This window comes from Mercenaria mercenaria, chromosome 13 (genome assembly GCF_021730395.1).
Source record: "Mercenaria mercenaria strain notata chromosome 13, MADL_Memer_1, whole genome shotgun sequence".
Classification (NCBI taxonomy): Eukaryota; Metazoa; Mollusca; class Bivalvia; order Venerida; family Veneridae; genus Mercenaria; species Mercenaria mercenaria.
In genome coordinates this window covers 67,802,477-67,827,147 of record NC_069373.1, presented here as the reverse complement: position 1 = coordinate 67,827,147, position 24,671 = coordinate 67,802,477, and the positions used below count along the sequence as shown (strand labels likewise).

General features: G+C 38.5%; 1 protein-coding gene across 1 annotated transcript; it reads left to right on the top strand.

Moving 5' to 3' along the window:
- LOC128547779 (afadin-like) lies at positions 1–23,706 on the top strand. The gene is made up of 6 exons (XM_053520958.1): positions 1–23; positions 3,721–3,841; positions 22,041–22,241; positions 22,547–22,776; positions 23,088–23,164; positions 23,522–23,706. The coding sequence occupies exons 1-6, from the start codon at positions 1–3 to the stop codon at positions 23,689–23,691; spliced, it is 822 nt and encodes a 273-aa protein (XP_053376933.1). The 3' UTR covers positions 23,692–23,706.
- The last annotated feature ends 965 nt before the right edge of the window (positions 23,707–24,671 follow it).

Sequence of the window (24,671 nt, the reverse complement as noted above, 5' to 3'; positions counted from 1 at the left end):
ATGACCCCTCAGTTAGCGGAAAGGTAAGTAGGGATAAAGCGATGTCAAAAAGCACAAGACAACATTCATCTGAACAAGTTACTATCTCGAACAGATAATAAATGAAATCTATTAAAACGACCCCTTGGAAGCATAGGATTGATCAGAAGCATGGTATATTGCTACAGTCTATAAAAGAATCACAAAATTCTTACCTCATACGGCGACAGTTTTACTGCACAATTCAAAATTACGGTGCTAGTTATCAGTATTACCCTCTCTTTTCGAAACTTAAGTCTCAACAAACAAGTAAAAACAAAGTAAGTCACATAAAAACCGTAAAAAGTATTAACTCCAAATACATTTGGACACTGTTTTTTCTCCTGCTTTCAATCCCCTATATTTTTATTTTATTTCTATTTTTGATCGAAAGTTTGTGTACATTCTATTAACTATAAAGTATGTATATAATGTCATCCGCTGTTAAAATTTCACGGTTCACTGAATCTTTGTCATTGGGCAAATTTCACAAGAAAATGGTGGAACGGCGAGAAATAAAATCGCACCTGGTCAAGTTATATACTTTAACGACCCATATAATAAAAACAAAACTGTGGGACAGATGTATGTTCTATAAAGGGGAATGGCCGTGGGGCTTTTCAACGCTGGAGTCCCGCAATCACGGGTAAGTGTTAACTTATATAATACCATTATCATTTTAATATTTAAACGGATTTTATAATGTAAATAAATCTAGTGTCATCTGATCAATATTATCACAAATATTGTTATAAAGAGCTCGAGTGTATCATGCAGGTTGCAAGGCGAATTGGAGTGCTGATAGTCAAGTACAAAGTTAAAGGCGGCCCGGATAACCTTTCTCACCGGCAACGCCGACGTGTTAAAAGTACCGTACATGACTAGCAGATGGTACGGATCCATCGTCAACAGCGACGACACACTGCTGTTCAAACAGCTAGAGAAACACGAGGAATGTACTACCGCTTAAACAGGCGGCTGTTTTAGTAACATGCGTTGTAGACGATCATTGTCCTTACGCAGAGACACAGAGAGACCGCTGGGCACGGCGTCATCGCCGGGTCACGCAAGCAGAATGGGGTCATTTTTTCACAGATGAACATAAGTTTCGTTTACATGGCAATGATGGTACACGAGTATATCCTGAAAGGGGAGATAGATTTATTGAAAATGCCAGATATATCCTGAAAGGGGAGAGAGATTTATTGAAAATGCCATCGAACGTGACAAGTACGGAGGGGATCAGTTATGGTTTGGGCAGGGGTGTCCATGCACCATAAGACGAACATAGTACTCATCGACGGCAATCTGAACGCGGTACAGTATTCCGAGGTATTTCCATAGTGCGAAACAAACGTAGTATTGGGCTTGTACAGGACGAGCCTCCTGTCATATCGCAAGAGCTACACTAACGCTGTTTCGTAGTAATAACGTTAACGTATGACTGGCCGTCCAAGTTTCTCGAATTGTACATTACGGAAAACTTTTGGGACGAACTCAATCTATGAGTAAAAAGACATGGCCACGTGCCGCAGACCCTCCCCCAGCTGAGAGCAAGGCTGCCAAAACAAACAAACAAGAGGGCCAAGATGGCCCTAGGTCGCTCACCTAAGAAACACTCCATAACAGTGTAAAACATGTTTGACCTAGTGATTTCAAGGAAACAAATATTCTGACCAATTTTCATTAAGATTGGACCAAAAAATTGGTCTCTTGCGATAAAACAAGCATTTTCTTAGATATGACCTAGTTTTTGACCCTAGATGACCCATGTTCAAACTCAACCTAGATTTTATCAAGGCAATCATTCTGACCAAAATTCATGAAGATCAACTGAAAAATACAGCCTCTATCACATACTGAAGTTTTTTCTTTGATTTGACCAAGTGACCTAGTTTTTGACCTCAGATGACCCATATTCAAATTCGACCTATATTTCATTAAGGCAATCAACCTGACCAAATTTCATAAAAATCTATTGAAAAAAAACAGTCTCTATCGCAGACACAAGATTTTTCTTTAATTTGACCTAGTGACCTAGTTTTTGACCTCAGATAACCCATATTCAAAATCGACCTAGATTTCATCAAGACAATCATTCTGACCAAATTTCATACAGATCAATTGAAAAATACATCCTCTATTGCATACACAATGTTTTTCTTCGATTTGACCTAGTGACCTAGTTTTTGACCCGAGATGACCCATTTTCGAACATGGCCTAGATTTTATCAAGGTTATCATTCTGGCTAAATTTCATGAAGATCAGTTGAAAAATACAGCCTCTACTGCATACACAAGGTTTTTCTTTGATTTGACCTAATGACCTAGTTTTTGACCCCAGATGACCTATTTTCGAAATTGGTCTAAATTTCATCAAGGTAATCATTCTGACCAAAATTCATGAAGATCAATTGAAAAATACAGCCTCTATCGCATACACAAGGTTTTTACGTGATATGACCTAGTGACCTAGTTTTTGACCCCAGATGACCCATTTTCGAACTCGGCCTAGACTTCATCAAGGTAATCATTCTGACCAAAATTCATGAAGATCAATTGAAAAATACCGCCTCTATCGCATACACAAGGTTTTTCTTTTATTTGACCTAGTGACCTAGTTTTTGACCCGAGATGACCCATTTTCGAACTCGGCCTAGATTTCATCAAGGCAATCATTCTGACCAAAATTCATGAAGATCAATTGAAAAATACCGCCTCTATCGCATACACAAGGTTTTTCTTTGATTTGACCTAGTGACCTAGTTTTTGATCCGAGATGACCCATTTTCGAACTCGGCCTAGATTTCATAAAGTTTATCATTCTGACCAATATTCATGAAGAAGAATTGAAAAATACAGCCTCTATCGCATACACAAGGTTTTTCTTTGATTTGACCTAGTGACCTAGTTTTTGACCCGAGATGACCCATTTTCGAACTCGGCTTAGATTTCATCAAGGTTATCATTCTGACCAATATTCATGAAGATTAATTGAAAAATACCGCCTCTATCGCATACACAAGGTTTTTCTTTGATTTGACCTAGTGACCTAGTTTTTGACCCGAGATGACCCATTTTCGAACTCGGCCTAGATTTCATCAAAGTTACCATTCTGACCAATATTCATGAAGATTAAATGAAAAATACAGCCTCTATCGCATACACAAGGTTTTTCTTTGATTTGACCTAGTGACCTAGTTTTTGACCCGAGATGACCCATTTTCGAACTCGGCCTAGATTTCATCAAGGTTATCATTCTGACCGATATTCATGAAGATTTATTGAAAAATACAGCCTCTATCGCATACACAAGCTAAATGTTGACAGACGACGGACGACGGACGCCGGACATTGAGCGATCAGAAAAACTCACCTGAGCATTGCTCAGGTGAGCTAAAAATTCCGAATAAACACTATAAAAACACCTTATAAACACTATCAAAACCGCTTCTTTGGTGTTTGTTAGTGCGTTCTATTAGTGATCCATTGAAACAATCAAGAAATGGTTGCAATGGATCGCTAACGGAACGTGTTCCATTAAATGGATCGCGATTTTGAAGCGAGTTACTAACTTTACACAGCCATTCATAAGGCTTCCCCCTCTTTTATAAACTTATGGTTTTAATTCCATCCAATGTACCATTACAGAAGATCTTCTAGTTCTAGTTGCTATGGTTGTGTTATCTAATCTCATCTAAGGTATAATATAGAGGGACAGAATTTAGTGCATTTTGTATGTAACAAGTGTAGAGGATGGACAGGATATGGATTTATTGAAGAGAAAATGGTTGTTGCTATTTTCTATGATTTACAACTAAAGGTATTTTCTTAATAAATGTACTTTCAATTCAGTATAAACAAGGCAGTCTGACGGACAGCTAAATCCCCCGCCACTGCTATGGATAGTGAAAGGGTAAACCTTTGATTTTAGCTATGACCTTGACCTTGAACTGACATGGCTGACTCATGAATTCTGCACAATTCTGTCTTGATGAGGTGATCATTTGACCAAAGTTTCATGAAAATCCTTCAAGGGGTTTAGGAGATACAGAGCTGAAACCTTTGACCTTCAGTTGTGACATTGACCTTGAGTTGACATGGCTGACTCGTGAATTCTTGATGAGGTGATCATTTGACCCAAGTTTGATGAAAATCCTTCAAGGGGTTAAGGAGATACAGAGTGGACACCAAATAGAAGGCTCAAACCTTCGACCCTTAGTTGTGACCTTGACCTTGAGCTGGCATGGTTGACTAATAATTTCTGCACATCGTTCTGATGAGGTAATCATTTGAACCAAGTTTTATAAAATTCCTTCAAGGGGTTTAGGAGATATAGAGCGGACACGAAATGGAAGGCTCAAACCTTTGCCCTTCAGTTGTGACCTTGACCCGACATGGCTGACTCATAAGTTCTGCACATCGTTTTGATGAGGTGATCGTTTGACCCAAGTTTGATGAAAATCCTGCAAGGGGTTTAGGAGATATAGAGCGGACACAAAATGGAAGGCTCAAACCTTTGACCCTAAGTTGTGACCTTGACCTTGAGCCGGCATGACTAACTTATGGGTTCTGCACATCGTCTTGATGAGGTGATCATTTGACCCAAGTTTTATAAAATTCCTTTAAGGGGTTTAAGAGATATAGAGCGGACACAAAATGGAAGGCTCAAACCTTTGACCCTAAGTTGTGACCTTGACCTTTAGCCGGCATGGCTGACTCATGGGTTCTGCACATCGTCCTGATGAGGTGATCATTTGACCCAAGTTTATCAAATTCCTTCAAGGGGTTTAGGAGATATAGAGCGGACACAAAATGGCAGGCTTAAACCTTGAGTTGTGACCTTGACCTTGAACCGACAAGGTTGACTCATGGGTTCTGCACATCGTCTTGATGAGGTGATCACTTGACCCAAGTTTCATGAAAATCCTTCAAGGGGTTTAGGAGATATGGCCCGGACACGATTTTGTTACGGACGGAAGGACGGACGGACGGAAGGACGGACGCAGGTCATTCCTATAATCCCTCCGCCACGGCGGGGGATTAATAAATGCATGTTTACATTGTGATTCATTATAGTGTGTGTCCGGGTTAAACGTCTTTTTCAACATTTTTTCAGTCATATAAACGACGGTAAGATTTCAATAAGATAAGTGTATGTTAGAATTCAAAGATTTATTAAATATAACGCAATAGTTTTTGAAACGCTGATTCAAATGACCTGTATACTTACTTATATGGAAACTAGTTAATAAATGTATGTTTCTCTTTGTCTATCAATATTTCACAAAGATGGAATTTCTGTTAGCTGCATGATTTATCAAATGATTTGTAAAAAACTGCATCCAAATGATCATGAAAATATTGAATGATTGCTAAATTTGTAACTATTATCATATATATATATATAGTTAACATTATTGTGACAAATTAATATTTGAATAATTTTAACAGAAAGGCCTAAAAAACAGTTACAACATATCTCTGCAAATCCAGGCTACACCTAGTCACATAAACGATTTGCCAAAACTGAATGCATGGTTTCAATTAAATACAGCCTGTATTTAGGAATGTATCAGTTTGATGAAACGCATTCCATTGAGCGATCTATTAAGCGATCTATTATATATGCGTTCCATTAAGCGATCCATTATGCGATCTATTATGCGATCCATTATACGATCTATTATGCGTTCCATTGAGTAATCTTTTTAATTTTTGGTTGGTTTAACGTCGCACCGACACAATTATAGGTCATATGGCGACTTTCTAGCTTTTGATGGTGGAGGAAGACCCTAGGTGCCCCTACGTGCATTACTTCATCACGAGCGGGTACCTGGGTAGAACCACCGACCTTCCGTAAGCCAGCTGGATGGCTTCCTCCCATGAAGAATTCAACGCCCCGAGTGAGGATCGAACCCACATCGATGAGGAGCATTGAGTGATCTATTGTGCGCTCCATTAGCGTGTTGTTAATGGGTAAGTGGGGTTTTACGGTGAATCGACACAAAATGGTCATTTATCGCCGAGAGGAAGCCATATTGCGAATGCCAACTGTAAATCATAACATTTATGTCAAAATGTAAAACGTACCTAAAAACATCCATGTCAAAATGTAAAGCACACTGTAAAGCATATCTAAAAGCAGTAATATGTAAAATGTATTAATATGGTGCCTGCTTTTTAATTTTGTCTTTTGGCAGTTCCTGTGATATGCAGGCTCCATAACCTCAGATCCCCTTTCTAAATTCCAGTTTGTTTAGTTCTGCCCATTGTTTTCTCGTTTAGGGCAAACCCTTTATTTTAAATGGGGACCATACGCCGCTTTTCATGGAATTACACACAAGTGTAGCATTGAAGGTTCCATGTTCACCGCCGTATGAACACATCTGCGAATGTCCCTTAAATTGCTTTTTTGTACTTTTAGCATGTGTAAATGTTGAGTTCTGCTCAACCCGGGGCTAGACGGCGTGGACGGTAGCATGCATGTCCACTACCGTCCATGAACAGGCTCAATCAAACCGAGCCTGCAACATTTTTGTTTTTGTTGTGTTGAGCGACCTGTGGAGTTTCCACTTTTTCTATTTTATGTATATAAGCATGTAGTAAAATATCAGCTGCAAACAAAATAACATTGCAAAAGATGTAAATAAAAATATGAAATGTTAGATTTTTTGATAAATTCCTATCTGCTTTAAAAACGATAAAATATTTCCGACTGAAACGTTTTCAAATAACTTTTAAAGATTGAACGTCATAATATATACTGTGTTGTGTAGCGAACTACACATTTGTGTTAATTAGCGATCCATTAGCTCATTTGCATGTGAAATTGGAATACAGTTTTGATGGTGTTTATTGGATTAACAACTCGCTTGCGGTTCATGGTTTTAGTGGCGTTTATTGACAGTGTTTAGTGGGCCTTTTTTTTTGTTTGGGCTAGTACAGGAATGGACCAACATTCCCGAAAACAAGAGCTCGTCGAACACGAAATGCCCCTTTCATGCATTCAGTAACTGCACAAGGAACATAAATTATTTGCTCACTGTAAACAAAAGTTCTACCGTTCTGGTTCAATGTGACATTGACCTCTGACCTCATAATCAGTAGGGGTCATCTGCTGATCATGATCAACTCCCCTATAAGGTTTCGTGATCCTAGGCCTATACAATCTCAAGGTATCGCCTGGAAAGGGTTTAACTGTTCCGGGTCAATGTGACCTTGGCTTTAGGCCTAGTGAACTCAAAGTCAATAGGGGTCATCTACTGGTCATGACTAACCTCCCTATCAAGTTTCATGATCCAAGGCCCATACGTTCTGAAGTAATTGTCTGGAGACAGTTTAAATGTTCCAGGTCACTGTAACCTTGACCTTTGACCTACTGATCTTAAAATCATCAAGGGTCATCTGCTGGTCATGATAAACCTCTCTATCATCTTTCATGGCCCTTGGCCCAAACGTTCTAAAGTTATCGTCCAGGAACCATTTAACTGTTCCTGGCCAATGTGACCTTGAACTCTGACCTTATGATCTCAAAATCATTAGGGGTCATCTGCTGGTCATGACCAATCTCCCTATCAATTTTCTTGATCCTAGGCCCAAGCGTTCTTCAGTTATTAACCGGAAACCGTTTTACTGTTCCTTGTCACTGTGACCTTGACCTTATACCTACTAATCTCAAATCAATAGAGGTCATTTGCTGGTGATGAACAACCTCCATATCAACTTTCACGATCATAGCCCAAAGCAATCTTGAGTTATCCGGAAACCGTTCTACTGATCCAGGTCACTGTGACCTTGAACTTCGACATACTGACCTCAAAATCAATAGGGTTCATCTGCTGGTCATATCCAACCTCCCTATCAACTTCATGATCCTAGGCCCAAGCGTTCATGAGTTATCACCTGAAAACCGTTTTAACTGTTCAGGGTCACTGTGACCTTTTCCTTTGACATACAGATCTCAAAATTCAATAGAGGTCATCTGCTGGTGATGACCAACCTTCATGTCAACTTTCATGATCCTAGGTCCAAGCGTTCTTGAAATATCATCCGGAAACGGATAGGTCTATAGACCGACCGACATCTGCAAAACAATATCCCCTCCTTCTTCGAACAGATAACAAACATCGTTACGTAACGTTAATGAGGCGACGTTGCCTAGCGGCCCTTGGAGGGCCTACACATTATTCAGTTGTAAGTATTCAATAGGAGCACATTTGCACTTAACGCAACGCTGAATTAAGTACTTTTGTTTTCTAAATTTTGATTTTTATGCAGTGAAATGTAATAGGGTTATTATAACAGTAGATTGATCAGGGATGCAGCAGAGCTCCAGATAAGCTGCGTATTTGCGTATTTACGCAATTAAAATTGCAGATAACCCAATTGAATTCATACAGTGTGCGTACTGAAACGCAATTAAAATTCCTAATACCCAGTTCGTAAAAAATAGCTTGCGTATCGCATTTTCCTTATAACTAGAACGGGTACGAGACTTTAACGCTAGATTTGACTGATGGTTATACGTTACTGCAGAACAGGTTGCAATTATCGGAAAAAAAACAGGACCATTCAGTCGGCTGATCGGTGTTATTTGGACGCTTTGTAAACAATTTTACGCCGATAAAATGTAAAGAGGTTGCAGGAAAAAACATTGTTGCAGCACAAACAAACAAATTAGTGGGATATTTTGCTGTTCAACAATGACAGTTATCTGTTTGTGACGATGTAGTGTCACCAATACTGGATGACATCTTTTGGGAGAATGCATATTGCGGTGACCACATCGTTCGGGATATTGTGGATGAACTGATCTCAGACTGCATTAAAAGTGAAAAAGAAAACAACAGTATGAAACATTCATTACAATTTTAAATACATTTTTGTATTAAACATTGAGGGCGCATTAATACTTAGTCCTGTTTATATGATATATACCATGTATACTGTAGCAAAAAATACTCAATTGTTAGTGCGAGATTGGTAAAATACCCAATTGGTTTTAGCAAATACCCCATTACTTCTGAAAAGGCTGGGTAATGATATTATTTTTACCCAATTCAAATTTCCAATACCCAATTCAGACAAAAAGTGATGGGTAAATACCCAATTGCACCAAAAGCTTATCTGGAGCTCTGGATGCAGTATTCGGCTCGAGTGGATTTTGCCAGATCGGATCTCACGAGGCGCGCAAGCGCCGAGTGTGATCGGACCTTGCAAAATCCACTCGAGCCGAATACAAAGTCCCAGATCTAGCTACTGTTATAATGACCGTTTTATTATATACGTTTACCATTTTGATTCTTGTTTTGTTCTTGAACAAAATCTTCAATGTTTATCGATATTAAATGGAACTTCGTGAAGTTTTTATGTGCGCTATTTATAGAAATGTGTCGGGTCATGAATATTTATGAAAATAGTCCGGCAGCATACAATACGGAAGGTACAATACGGAATTTAAAAGGTACAATACGGAATTTTTGACTGTCTGTTCATATTTAATTGTGAAATACAAGCCGACTTTTTACAGAATTTATATAGGAATATAATAAAACAAAATATTATCACTCGCTCCTAAACTACATTTATTGCAAATTTCAACTTCTACACAAAATATATTAAGACAGAGGTATTTGTGAAACTGTATGTATGTGTAACTATACAGTTACAAGTGCCCACAAGTGTAAGACCTCGGAGATTCCATAGGATGAGGAGAATGTGTGTGTGTGTGTGTGTGTGTTCGGGTTTAACGTCTTTTTCAACAATAATTGAAGTCAGTGACCTTAACCACTTGGCCCGGAGGCCCCATTGTGTTGCTACTACTTACATTTAAAAAGATAGGCGATTCTCTGCCAAGACAGTAAATGCCTAATCTATCCGTAAACTTATTGCGGCCAGGGGAATATAATCTAAATATTTTTACGCCGAGTTGAATCTGTCAAATCTTCATCATTGGGCCGTCTGGTAAGTGGAATAACCTCGATTTGAAGATTAGTTTCATTTCTTGAAAAAAAATTGCTAATTATTCTTAACATTATGACAGATGTATACACATTTTTGTAAGGGACAGATATATTTATCGTGTATTCATTGAAGATCATGTGATTTTCATTTGACATTTTAAAAATCAAGTATATTAATCAAAATAGAGCAAATACAACGAAAGAAAAAGTGTCACAAACTCCTTTATATCAAAGTTACTGTAACTTTCTATGAATCCGCAGTAGGTTCTTAAGGATTGCATATATAAAAGCACTTTTGTGTTTAACATTACATGCCTTCTGTTGCTTTTACTTGCCTTCTGTTGCTTTTACTTATGTTCGGGTTTCACCTGGCGGGGATAACTTTTATTTACACTTCTTGTGACTTTGGAACATGGTGGGGTAAGAGTAAGGTTAGGTGCACCATAAACCGGTTTAAACTCCCAGTTGGTTGCCCGCCGTTAAGGCGGGGGCACTGTTCCTTATTTAGATGTGCCTTTGTGACTTTGGAAATGTGTGGGCGCGTTTAGGGACAACAACGTTTAAACTGCTCCCAGTGGTGGGTTTGCCACTGACCGTTCCAAGGCGGTGCCCCACTGTGTCCTGTATTTGATTGTTTTGTCCTTTTGTTTATTTTGTGTATGTGTGGGCCTTTGGGGAGACTAGCGTTTTTGGAACGTGGCATTCCCTATTTGATATTCTTCCATGATTTATTTTCACCTGGCGGGAATAATTTTCATTAACAATGTCCTATGACTGGATCATGATTGGCCCGCCCGCCAAGTTCAGTAGGGGGAGCGTTGGTCTAGGAATCATGGGGGTATGAGTTCCGGGCGGGGCATATGTTCTCCGTATGATTTGATAAAAGACAGTGCCTGAAATCATTCGTCCTCCGCCTCTGATTCATGTGGGGAAGTTGACAGTTACTTGCGGAGAACAGGTTTGTACTGGTACAGAATCCAGGAATACTGGTTAGGTCAACTGCCCGCCGTTACATGACTGAAATACGGTTGAAAAACGGCGTAAAACCAAGAGGACGAATGATTTCAGACACTGTCGTTTATCAAATCGTTACGGAGAACATATGCCCCGCCCGGGGATCGAACTCGCGATCCGTAGACCGACGCTCTACTTACTGAGCTGATTAAACATGGTGGGGGTAAGAGTGAGGTCAGGGACACCTTAAACCGGTCTACGCTCTCCAGTTGTGGTTTGCCACTGACCGTTTAAATGCGGTGGCCCACTGTACTCCTTTGTTTTCCTCGAGTGTGCGTGACAGTATACATGTATATATGCTGTATCATAATACATTACTGCCATTCTGTTTGCCTCTGATACCTGTGGTAGTCACCAAGGTTCACGGCGTTGTTTGTACTGTGTGGCGGCCGTAAAAAGTCTCCTCGTACATTCAGTCAGGGCTATTATATTTCGATCTTCTCAGATCGTTCAGCACGACTTTTATGTCGTGTTACTGGTACTGTTTAGTTTCTCAGCATGAACATTTCGGCCTAGGTGGTTCCAATACTCCCACTTTCATAGCTTTGGGTATTGTTTAATCACCCCTTGGATATGGTGCCTGCTTTTTAATTTTACCTTTTGGCAGTTCCTGGGATATGCTGGTTCCATAACCTCAGATCCCCTTTCTAAATTCCAGTTTGTTTAGTTCTGCTCATTGTTTTCTCGTTAGGGCAAACCCATTATTTTAACTGGGGACCATACGCCGCTTTTCATGGAATTACACGCAAGTGTAGCTTGAAGGTTCCATGTTCACCGCCGTATGAACACATCTGCGGATGTCTCTAAAATTGTTTTTTGTACTTTTAGATGTTAAATGTTGAGTTACCTGCTAGAACACACTGCGGATGTCCGTTAAAGCATGTTTTTGTACTTTTAGCATGTGAAATGTTGAGTTTCTGCTCAACCCGGGCTAGAGGCGTGGACGGTAGCATGCATTTTACTACCGTCCATGAACCGAGCCTGCAACTTTTCATTGTTTGTTGTGTTGACGACCTGTGGAGGTTCCACTTATTCTATTTAGACCTATTAAAACAAGGGGCATGAAGGCCTGTATCGCTCACCTGACTATGACCTAAAAGTCATCAAGATTAACATTCTGACCAAGTTTCATTAAGATATGGTCATAAATGTGGCCTCTAAAGTGTTAAATAGCTATTCCTTTGATTTGACTCGGTGACCTAATTTTTGACCCCACATGACCCAGATTTGAACTTGACCTAAATATCACCAAGATTAACATTCTGACTAAGATTCATAAAGATACAGTCATAAATGTGGCATCTAGAGTGTTAACAAGCTTTTCCTTTGAATTGACCTAGTGACCTAGTTTTTGACCCAACCTGACCCAGATTTGAACTTGACCTATAGATAATCAAGCTTAACGTTCTGACCAAGTATCATTTAGATACAGTCATAAATGTTAACAAGTTTTTCCTTTGATTTGACCTGGTGACCTAGTTTTTGACCCCGGATGACCCAGTATCAAACTCGTCCAAGACTTTATTAAGGGTAACATTCTGACCAAATTTTATTCGGATTGATTAAAATCTGGAAAGTAGATCCCTCGGAAGCACCGAAAACAAGGCAAACAGTGAAAATTGCAGACTCGGTTTGATTGAGTCTGTTCATGAGCAGTAATGGAAAATGCAACACTGCCCACGCCCCCTAGCACCGGCTTAAGCAGTATTCTATCTTCAAATCTAAATGAGCCCAAATTGTGACCTCTAGAGTGTTAACAAGCCTTTCCTTTGATTTGATCTGGTGACCTAGTTATAGAAGCCAGATGACCCAATATCAAACTCATTCAAGATTTTATTGAGGGTAACATTCTGACCAAGTTTCATTAAGATTGGGCCAAAATTGTGACCTCTAGAGTGTTAATAAGCTTTTCCTTTGATTTGACCTGGTGACCTAGTTTTTGACCCCAGATGACCCAATATCAAACACGTCCAAGATTTTATTGAGGGTACCATTCTGACTAAGTTTCATTAAAATTGGGCCAAAATTGTGACCTATAGAGTGTTAACAGTCAAATTGTTGACGACGACGACGACGCCGACGACGGACACAGGGTGATTACAAAAGCTCACCTGGAGCACTTTGTGCTCAGGTGAGCTAAAATATATAATATATACGGTGTTTTTCAATGCGTGGAAAAATATAGAACTATTTACTTTCAGTACAATTTAAGGAATCTGGTACATATATACTGACCTTATATTCACGCTTAATACTGACATCGAGTTTTTTTCCATGCGATCTAGATTTAAAAACAAAGAAATATATGAAACAGGGAATGCTACGCACCAAAAGCGCAGCCTCCTCAAGTTTACTAATGTTAAGATTAGAAAAGATGTCATAATCAGGGTTTTTAGAGATATGTTTCCTGATACATATCATCATTTAAGCCCAACGGAAACGGTGACAATAAATTTTTGATCTATTTGAATGCTGCTAAATGCCTGGCTTGAATTTTAGGCCTAGAGGTGGTATTTAAATCATATACGAGTTGTTTTACTGGCTTACGAAAGTGTTGGTATAAAAAGGTAGTAAACTTGTTCCGACTACGTATTTTGTATGAATGTTCACGGAAGCGAATTTTCAAAGATCGCCCAGTATGGTCAACATACTGAACAATTTGGTACGTTTCACGTCAGTACATATCATGATATGGGAAGTATTTCAATCAATGTCAGAATTCAGTTTTACATCAAAAGTTCTTCCATTAACATTTGAAGTGTTAGTAGACCTGTGCGATAAATGATTTCTTCCATTAACATTTGAAGTGTTAAAGTGTTCTCATGGGAAGAAATTCCGCACCCCTTGTCGCAGATTTGTTTTTATATTGTTATGAAAGAGAATTTATGTTGAGTCTTTCTCCAGATACGCAGGCAGATATTATAACTGCATTTAATAATACATCACGCTATCTGGATGATATTCTTAATATGGATAACAAACAAGGAAGAATATCCAACAGGGAAAGCCACGTTCAAAAAAACGCATCCTAACCAAAGACACACACGAACAACTCTCGCACACCACACACAAAAATGAACACAAAAGGACAAAACAAACAAATACAGGAACACAGTGGGGGCACCGCCTTGGAACGGTCAGTGGCAAAACCACCACTGGGGAGTTTAAACCGGTTTATGGTTTAATCCGTTTTTTGGTCAATTGGTGGGTACTATTTACCCTAGGGAGCTTCAGTTAATTAAAACTAACAATTCGGATACTGATCATTTTTACACTCACATCTCTCTATTTATGACAGTATTATACATACCAAAATTTATGACAAGAGGGGTGATTTTAATTTTAGTATTGTAAATTTTCCCCTTTTAGATGAGGATATACCTCAGGCTACATCTTATGGGGTATATTTTTCTCATTTAATTCGGTTTGCCAGAGCGTGTAGTCATGTCAAGCATTTCAATGAACGTAGTCAATATATTACAAGTAAACTTCTTCAGCAAGGCTACCGTTATTACAAATTGCGTAAATATTTTGCTAAATTTTATTATTGTAATTCTGATTTAATTTTAAAGTTCAATAGTAATTTAAAGACACTTCTGCGAGAAGGTATTTCTTAACCCGTTTTTTATGGGGATGTGGTTTACAAACCAAATGTATTTGGTAAATTATAAAACGTTTTATTTACTGTTTTGAGATAAACCGCATGTTTAGTGTTCAACTACGCTTCCCTCTTTGATTATGTCTGACGGAAGAGGTGGAGAACTCTATGATATACAGTTTTTAAATCCCACCAGGACTGAACTGTTTTGATATCTGTCTTCTGGCCTGTTTCGTCGGGCCCTAAAGGGTGTTTCTGTTCTTGCTCTGTTTTCTGAAAAGGCATCGAGTACATACGTTTTTGGTTCTAAAGGTTTGCTTTTTAGCTCACCTGTCACAAAGTGAAAAGGTGAGCTTTTGTGATCGCGTGGCGTCCGTCCGTCCGTCAGTCCGTGCGTGCGTAAACTTTTGCTTGTGACCACTCTAGAGGTCACATTTTTCTTGGGATCTTTATGAAAGTTGGTCTGAATGTTCATCTTGATGATATCTAGGTCAAGTTTGAAACTGGGTCACGTGCGGTCAAAAACTAGGTCAGTAGGTCTAAAAATAGAAAAACCTTGTGACCTCTCTTGAGGCCGTATTTTTCATGAGATCTTCATGAAGATTGGTCAGAATGTTCAACTTGATGATATCAAGGTCAAGTTCGAAACTGGGTCACGTGCGGTCAAAAACTAGGTCAGTAGGTCTAAAAATAGAAAAACCTTGTGACCTCTCGTGAGGCCATATTTCTCAATGGATCTTCATGAAAATTGGTCAGAATGTTCAACTTGATGATATCCAGGTCAAGTTCGAAACTGGGTCACGTGCGGTCAAAAACTAGGTCAGTAGGTCTAAAAATAGAAAAACCTTGTGACCTCTCTAGAGGCCGTTTTTCTCAATGGATCTTCATGAAAATTAGTCAGAATGTTCATCTCGATGATATCTAGGTCATGTTCGAAACTGGGTCATGTGCGGTCAAAAACTAGGTCAGTAGGTCTGAAAATAGAAAAACTGTGACCTCTCTAGAGGCCATATTTTTCATGGGATCTTTATGAAAATTAGTCAGAATGTTCACCTTGATGATATGTAGGTCAAGTTTGAAACTGGGTCACATGCGGTCAATAACTAGGTCAGTAGGTTTAAAAATAGAAAAACCTTGTGACCTCTCTAGAGGCCATATTTTTCAAGAGATCGTCATGAAAATTGATCAGAATGTTTACCTTGATGATATCTAAGTCATGTTCGAAAATGGGTCACGTGTGGTCAAAAACTAGGTCAGTAGATCTAAAAATAGAAAAACCTTGTGACCTCTCTAGAGGCCATATTTCTCAATGGATCTTCATGAAAATTGGTGAGAGTGTTCAGCTTGATGATATCTAGGTCAATTTTGAAACTGAGTCACGTGCGGTCAAAAACTAGGTCAGTAGGTCTAAAAATAGAAAAGCCTTGTGACCTCTCTAGAGGCCATATTTTTCATGAGATCTTCATGAAAATTGGTCAGAATGTTTACCTTGATGATATCTAGGTCAAGTTCAAAACTGGTTTACGTGGGATCAAAAACTAGGTCAGTAGGTCTAAAAATAAAAAGAACCTTGTGACCTCTCTAGAGGCCATATTTCTCAATGGATCTTCATGAAAATTGGTCAGAGTGTTCATCTTGATGATATCTAGGTCAAGTTCGAAAATGGGTCACTTGGGGTCAAAAACTAGGTCAGTAGGTCTAAAAATAGAAAAGCCTTGTGACGTCTCTAGAGGCCATATTTCTCAATGGATCTTCATGAAAATTGGTGAGAGTGTTCAGCTTGATGATATATCTAGGTCAAGTTCATAACTGGGTCATGTGCGGTCAAAAACTAGGTCAGTAGGTCGAAAAATAGAAAGACCTTGTGACCTCTCTAGAGGCCATATTTTTCATGAGATCTTCACGAAAATTGGTGAGAATGTTCACCTTGATGATATCTAGGTCAAATTCAAAAGTGGGTCACGTGCCTTCAAAAACTAGGTCATTAGGTCAAATAATAGAAAAACCTTAGAAACTCTAGAGAGGTCACATTTTTCAATGGATCTTCATGAAAATTGGTCAGAATTTTTTATCTTGATGATATCTAGGTCACATATCCTCAAAAAACTAGGTCACTATGTCAAATAATAGAAATAACGACGTCATACTCAGTTCAACACTGGGTCATGTGGGGATAGGTGAGCGATTCAGGACCATCATGGTCCTCTTGTTATATATTTATACACGAGCACTTTCGTGTTTTACATGCCATGCCTTTTTGTTTCTATTACGTGTGTTAGAGATTCACCTGGAGTGGGTTACTTTTATTTACACTGTCCCGTGTATTTGGAACATGGTGGGGGTAAGAGTGAGGTTGGGTGCGCACCATAAACCGGTTTAAGCTCCCCAGTGTTGTTTTTGCCACTGACCGTTCCAAGGCGGTGCCCCACTGTGTTCCTTTGTTTGTTCGTTTTGTCTTCTTGTGTTGGCCTTGTGTGTGTGCGCGTGTATGTGTGTGATTGTGGTGTGCACGTCTGCGTGCTGTGGGTTTCTTTTTGGGGAGGCTGCGTTTTTGGTACGTGGCATTCCCTGTTTGATATTAGTCTTTGTTTTTTAGTAGACCTATGCGATAAATGATTGCAACAATCGCCTTGTAATTGCACTTGTTCAAAGAACGGTACCCTCTACATCTCTGTGGAAAATTTATGTTTAATTTGATATTTCTTTAAAGGTGAGTGGCAGATTATCACGAAAGATAGCTGTAGAATTTGAATAAGTACGAGTAATACAAAATGACTCCGCAGAAGGAAGCTTCAATGGAAAAAGGCTAATAAAAGGTGCATGTCTTAAAACAGTGTGTGAGTGAGCACAATGCCCAACTTTATAGCGCTGCCTCACTGGAATATCACGCTGTAGACACGTGACATGGTACCCCACCCAGTCACATTATACTGACACCGGACTGACCAGTCCTAGCACTATCCTCTTAATGCTGAGCGCCAAGCGAGGAAGCTACTAGAACCATTTGTACGTCTTTGGTATGACGCGGCCGGGGATTGAACCCACGACCTCCCGCACTCGAAGCGGAAGCTCTACCGCTAGGCTTAAAAGTATTAAGTCATTAGGCAGATGTATAGAAGATGCAGTGTAACCGAAGAGGTGAAAGAGTTAATTTCGGAACCCTATTGTATGTACTTTTATAATAATATGATGTATACCATTCTGTGAAAAGTGGCATTCGGATAGAGAAAGCCAAAAGTTCAAAATTAAGTGAAAATGTTAAGCGAAAATTAAACACAAACGGTAAAAAAGCGCTGGCGGTTTTTAAAGGTACCGTGGGACGGGATAACTAAAATTGCCACGAATGCCAGTGAACACAGAACCTTCTACAAGGTATAGACAACTCATCTTTGACAGAGGCCGAGAGTTTAGAATGCACAACAATCCCTGAAGGATGAAAATATATCAATATTGATTGAATGTACGGGGAGACTTTACGGCCGACACACGGCACAAACAACACAATTGTGAGCATAAAAAGAAGAAAAAATATCCAACAGAGAAAGCCACGTTCCAACAAGATGGCGAAGATGGCCCAAGGTCGCTCGTCTGAGAAACACATAACAGTAAGCATGTTTGACCTAGTTATTTCATGGAAACATATTCTGGCCAATTTTCACAATTATTGGACCTTAAATGTGGTCTCTTGAGTTTAAACAAACATTTTCTTTGAGATGACCTAGTGACCTAGTTTTTGACCAAAGATGACCCATATTCAAACATGGCATATATTTCATTTAGGCAATCATTCTGACCAAATTTCATGAAGATCAATTGCAAAATACAGCCACTATTACATTCAAAAGGTTTTTCATTGATTTGTCCTAGTGACCTACTTTTAAAACCCAGATGACCCATATTAGAACTCGACCTAGATGTCATAATGGTAATCATTATGACCAAATTTTATGAAGATCAATTGGAAAATACAGCTTCTATCACATACACAAGATGTCTTGACGTAGTGACCTACTTCTTGTCCCCAGATAACCGATATTCAAACTGAGCTTAGATTTTATCAAGGCAATTAGACTGACCAAATTTCATAAAGATCAATTGAAAAATACAGCTTCTATTGCATACACAATGTTTTTCTTTCATTTGACCTAGTGACCTACTTTTTGGCCCCTGCTGACCCATATTCAAACTCGGCCTAGATTTCATCAAGGCAATCATTCTGACCGAATCTTATGAAGATCAATTGAAAAGTACAGCTTCTATTGCATACACAATGTTTTTAGCTCACCTGTCACAAAGTGACAAGGTGAGCTTTTGTGATCGCGCGGTGTCCGTCGTCCGTCCGTGCTTCCGTCCGTAAACTTTTGCTTGTGACCACTCTAGAGGTCACATTTTTCATGGGATCTTGATGAAAGTTGGTCAGAATGTTCATCTTGATGATATCTAGGTCAAGTTCGAAACTGGGTAACGTGCCCTCAAAAACTAGGTCAGTAGGTCTAAAAATAGAAAAACCTTGTGACCTCTCTAGAGGCCATATATTTCACAAGATCTTCATGAAACTTGGTCAGAATGTTTACCTTGATGATATCTAGGTCAAGTTCGAAACTGGGTCACGTGCCTTCAAAAATTAGGTCAGCAGTTCTAAAAATAGAAAAACCTTGTGACCTCTCTAGAGGCCATATATTTCAAAAGATCTTCATGAAAATTGGTCAGAATGTTCACCCTGATAATATCTAGGTCAAGTTTGAAACTGGGTCACGTGCCGTCAAAAACTAGGTCAGTAGGTCAAATAATAGAAAACCTTGTGACCTCTCTAAAGGCCATATTTTTCATGGGATCTTTATGAAAGTTGGTCTGAATGTTTATATTGATGATATCTAGGTCAAGTTCGAAACTGGGTCACGTGCCTTCAAAAACTAGGTCAGTAGTTCTAAAAATTGAAAAACCTTGTGACCTCTCTAGAGGCCATATATTTCACAAGATCTTCATGAAAATTGGTCAGAATGTTCACCTTGATAATATCTAGGTCAAGTTCGAAACTGGGTCACGTGCCATCAAAAACTAGGTCAGTAGGTTAAATAATAGAAAAACCTTGTGACCTCTCTAAAGGCCACTTTTTTCATGGGATCTGTATAAAAGTTGGTCTGAATGTTCATCTTGATGATATCTAGGTCAAGTTCGAAACTGGGTCATGTGCGGTCGAAAACTAGGTCAGTAGGTCTAAAAATAGAAAAACCTTGTGACCTCTCTAGAGGTCATATATTTCATGAGATCTTCATGAAAATCGGTCAGAATGTTCACCTTGATGATATCTAGGTCAAGTTTGAAAGTGGGTCACGTGCGGTCAAAAACTAGGTCAGTAGGTCAGATAATAGCAAAACCTTGTGACCTCTCTAGAGGCCATATTTTTCACGGGATCTGTATGAAAATTAGTCTGAATGTTCATCTTGATGATATCTAGGTCAAATTTGAAAGTTGGTCACGTGCCATCAAAAACTAGGTCAGTAGGTCAAATAATAGAAAAACCTTGTGACCTCTCTAAAGGCCATATTTTTCATGGGATCTGTATGAAAATTGGTCTGAATGTTCATCTTGATGATATCTAGGACAAGTTCTAAACAGGGTCATGTGCGGTCAAAAACTAGGTCATTAGTTCTAAAAATAGAAAAACCTTTTGACCTCTCTAGAGACCATACTTGTGAATGGATCGCCATAAAAATTGGTCAGAATGTTCACCTTGATGATATCTAGGTCAAGTTTGAAACTCGGTCACGTGCCGTAAAAAAGTAGGTCAAATAATAAAAAAACCTTTTGACCTCTCTAGAGGCCATACTTTACATGGGATCTGTATGAAAGTTGGTCTGAATGTTCATCTTAATGATATCTAGGTCAAATTTGAAACTGGGTCAACTGGGTCAGTAGGCCTAAAATTATTAAAATCTTTTGACATCTCTAGAGACCATATTTTTCAATGGATCTTCATGAAAATTGGTCAGAATTTTTATCTTGATAATATCTAGGTCAAGTTAAAAACTGGGTCACAAGAGCTCAAAAACTAGGTCACTATGTCAAATAATAGAAAAAACGACATCATACTCAAAACTGGGTCATGTGGAAAGAGGTGAGCGATTCAGGACCATCATGGTCCTCTTGTTGAAAAAAAATGATGAGTTATTGTCATCACTTGAGCGGTTGTCGGCGTCGGCGTTGCCTGGTTAAGTTTTATGTTTAGGTCAGCTTTTCTCCTAAACTATCAAAGCTATTGCTTTGAAAGTTGGAATACTTGTTCACCATCATAAGCTGACCCTGTATAGCAAGAAACATAACTCCATCTTGCTTTTTGCAAGATTTATGGCCCCTTTTGGACTTAGAAAATATCAGATTTCTTGGTTAAGTTTTATGTTTAAGTCAACTTTTCTCCTAAACTATCAAAGCTATTGCTTTGAAACTTGGAATACTTGTTCACCGTCATAAGCAGACCCTGTTCATAAAGAAACATAACTCCTTCTTGCTTTTTGCAAGATTTATTGCCCCTTTTGGACTTAGAAAATCAGTTTTCTTGGTTAAGTTTTATGTTTAGGTTAGCTTTTATCCTAAACTATCAAAGCTATTGCTTTAAAACTTGCAACACTTGTTCACCATCATAAGTTGACCCTGTACAGCAAGAAACATAACTCCATCCTGCTTTTTGCAAGATTTATGGCCCTTTTGGACTTAGAAAATATCAGATTTCTTGGTTAAGTTTTATGTTTAGGTCAACTTTCTCTTAAACTATCTAAGCTATTGCTTTGAAACTTGCAACACTTGTTCACCATCATAAGCTGACCCTGTACAGCAAGCAACATAACTCCATCTTGCTTTTTGCAATAATTATTGCCCCTTTTGGACTTAGAAAATCATTTTCTTGGTTGAGTATTATGTTTAAGTCAACTTTTCTCATAAACTATCAAAGCTATTGCTTTAAAACTTGCAACAGTTTTTCACCATCATAAGTGGACACTGTACATCAAGAAACATAACTCTATTATGCTTTTTGCAAGAATGATGGCCCTTTTTAGACTTAGAAAATCATGGGTAGGACAATATTTCTATTACACACAAAAAATCAGATGAGCGTCAGCACCCGCAAGGCGGTGCTCTTGTTTTTAATTCATGGTAAAATATGTTTCACCACTTTGCTTAGAGTTGTTTTAGAACAGAATATTGAATCTTGAAATTTTGGCCAGAATCACGGTTTTGGGTTTGAAAAGCTATAAACTTAGTGAAAAGGACCCTACTTTTGTATTCAGCTGTCTTGCAGATTTGCTTCTTGTCAGAAGCAGTTGCGTAGAGTTAATCAAGAGAGTTAGGAACTATTATAAATAAGAGTTCAATCAATTGAATATTAAAGTAGGTTACTCCGATGTGTACGCAGAAACTTCTAACCAGAGGTTATCTAATTCTTTCAGTTATTTGGACCAAACATCCAGCTTCGTCATTGTGTAATAGCTCACACAAGTGGTATAGTCACAGTAACACCAACCAGCAGGGAGTCCGAGACGTATGTCAATAACCAGAGAGTTCATGAAACAACACTACTTCAGCATGGAATGACCGTAAAGTTTGGAAAACAGAACGCATTCAGATTCTTTGATCCTTCTTGGGAAGGGGTAGATATGTTTCTCTTTTTCTCTGGTTTCGAAACAGTTATGACTTATGTTGTAATAACATTACTGGGCAATCAGCAATAGATAATTTCTAAGTCAATCAGGTAATCAGGGGTGATTTAAAAAATTACTGATTTGACTGAGGACTAATTATCAAGAGTCTTCTCTCAGTATCTCTTGTGGAAGTTTCAGTTACTTGTGGATCTATATCCACATCTTAAATTTTTTGTTTGTCCATGCTTGATGTTAAGAAGGAAACTTTCAGAATTCACTTACTGTTGGGTTGACATGGTAATTTACTTTTGCAGAAACAGAGGAAGGGTCAAATGCCTCAGGAATTAGCACAAAAACAAGCCACAGCTCCTCCATTCCCAAACCGGCCTCAGGAGACCAATTTCGACATGGATGGTAGGGTAGAGACAATGACAGATGGTTCCCGGCCTAATCACCCACAGAGGCAGGAGAGTAGGCAAAGTGCTCACAGTAGTCTTCAGGGCAGCAGTATGCAGGGCAGCATTCATGATGATGTACCCAGAGGGTTAGTATATTAAGTACTACAGGAACAGCTTTGTAAAGGTTCCTGTATGGAAACACTTACCTTCATCAGGCCAGATGGACTGGGTTTTCACATAGGGTATTCAACCCAGTGGAAAAGCATGAACCAGAAGCAGTTGCGTTTTATAAAGACAATACAGTAAGCAGCCGTATATGCAGCAGTATAGTATTGGATGAATTTAGCACGTTTACCATGGAAACAAGTGAATAATTAACATTAGTGTTTGATTTCATTTAAATCAATTTAGTGTAATTTGAACTGTCTGTCTCTGAACTTACTCTGTGTATTTTCAGTTCACCACGTGATAGCCGGCCGGATGGTACCAAGTTTGAAGATGCATTACCAGCTAGTCTAGAGTTTAGAGATGATAGTATGTATACATTTAACTGTAGTGCGATTTTGTAGGTAGCTCCATTGTTTTATTTAAAATAATGTACAAATTTACAAAAGAAAACAAAGCCACTGTAAAATGTTAGAGATTTAAGAGTCTTATTCTAAATTACAGACAGAATGGTGACAGCAACGGGTTTGATTGGTTTGAAATATAAATGTCCCAGTATAAACTTATTATTATGCTTACAGTTATAGTTTCTAGGAGTAATTTAGCAGTAATGTAAGCAGAAATAGGCTTTATGCCTTGTTGAAATGCTTGCGGTTTATGGTTAATATTATTCATAGTTTTATTAGTTCAAACTGCTGCTTTAAGGTTTTTAATTTGTAATTTCAGAGGAGAATGATTTCCTTAGCACTGTTATCTTAGACACAAATGCATCGGCGACACAGTTTAAACTTTCTCCAACATACACGATGTATCTAGCAGTCAGGTTCAGACTTTCGAGTGCATACAGACCTGAACCATCAGATCCATCAGTCCATCAGATCGAGCACACAAACTGACGTCTGTGGTGAACAAAATAGCACAGATGATTCCACAAGCAATACAAGTATGTAGATTTTGTATCAATTGATTTGAATGGTTGGATTTGAAAATTAATGCAATGTAATTATTCATAAAGTACAGGTTGGCGAGATAACCTCGGCACAAAATCGCAGTTTTTGGCGATATTTTACTCGTCTGTAATGTGTTATAATCTGCACATCGAAACAAACTGCAGTTTGCGCATGCGCATCAGAAGCGGAATCCCCAGCTATTTTGACAGCGATTTTTATAAACAAAACTTCCAAGTAATTGTAAATACATAAAATATTTGCCGATTTTCACAAGACGTTCAGTAATTGTAGATTTTGAATGTTTCTGACCGATGGTGAACTTGATTTTAAGGATTGAAGAGTTTAATCGATTTTATTTTGAGACGCCGAAGTTATCCATGCGGCAACACTATCTCGCCAACCAGTATAGATTTTGTATAAGTCAGTGTGATAGGTTGAGCTTGATAACGTATGCTTAGCAAAGCTTAGTTGGAATTTTTGAAAACAATTTTTTTCATGATTTTGGATCAGAACCATAATCCTTATCTGAGAAATACTGTAACTAAGAAAAACCAGTGGTTGTTCAATGGTTTTTATTCAGAAACAAGGAAACTACAATCACGTCTCACAAACTTGTTTGTAGGCAGGTGCTGTAACTTTGTTTTATACTTTTCTTAAACTTTTCTATACGTCACCTACTTCTCCCCATGGTCTCTCCATTTCTCCTTAAATTGGCTGGAGGGAGTAGTGACTTCTCAAAAAAAAAAAAAAAATTAAGACCTAGCTTGAGGTCTTCTATATTAGCCCACCCTTTTTGCTGCCAAATAGATCAAGATTTTGTGAAATTGATCCCAAAGTGAGGTGAATGTTCTGTTTTATAATTCGACATTAGATGTTGTGTGTCTTATTCATTGCACTTGATTCTTACGATAAATTTAAGATTTACT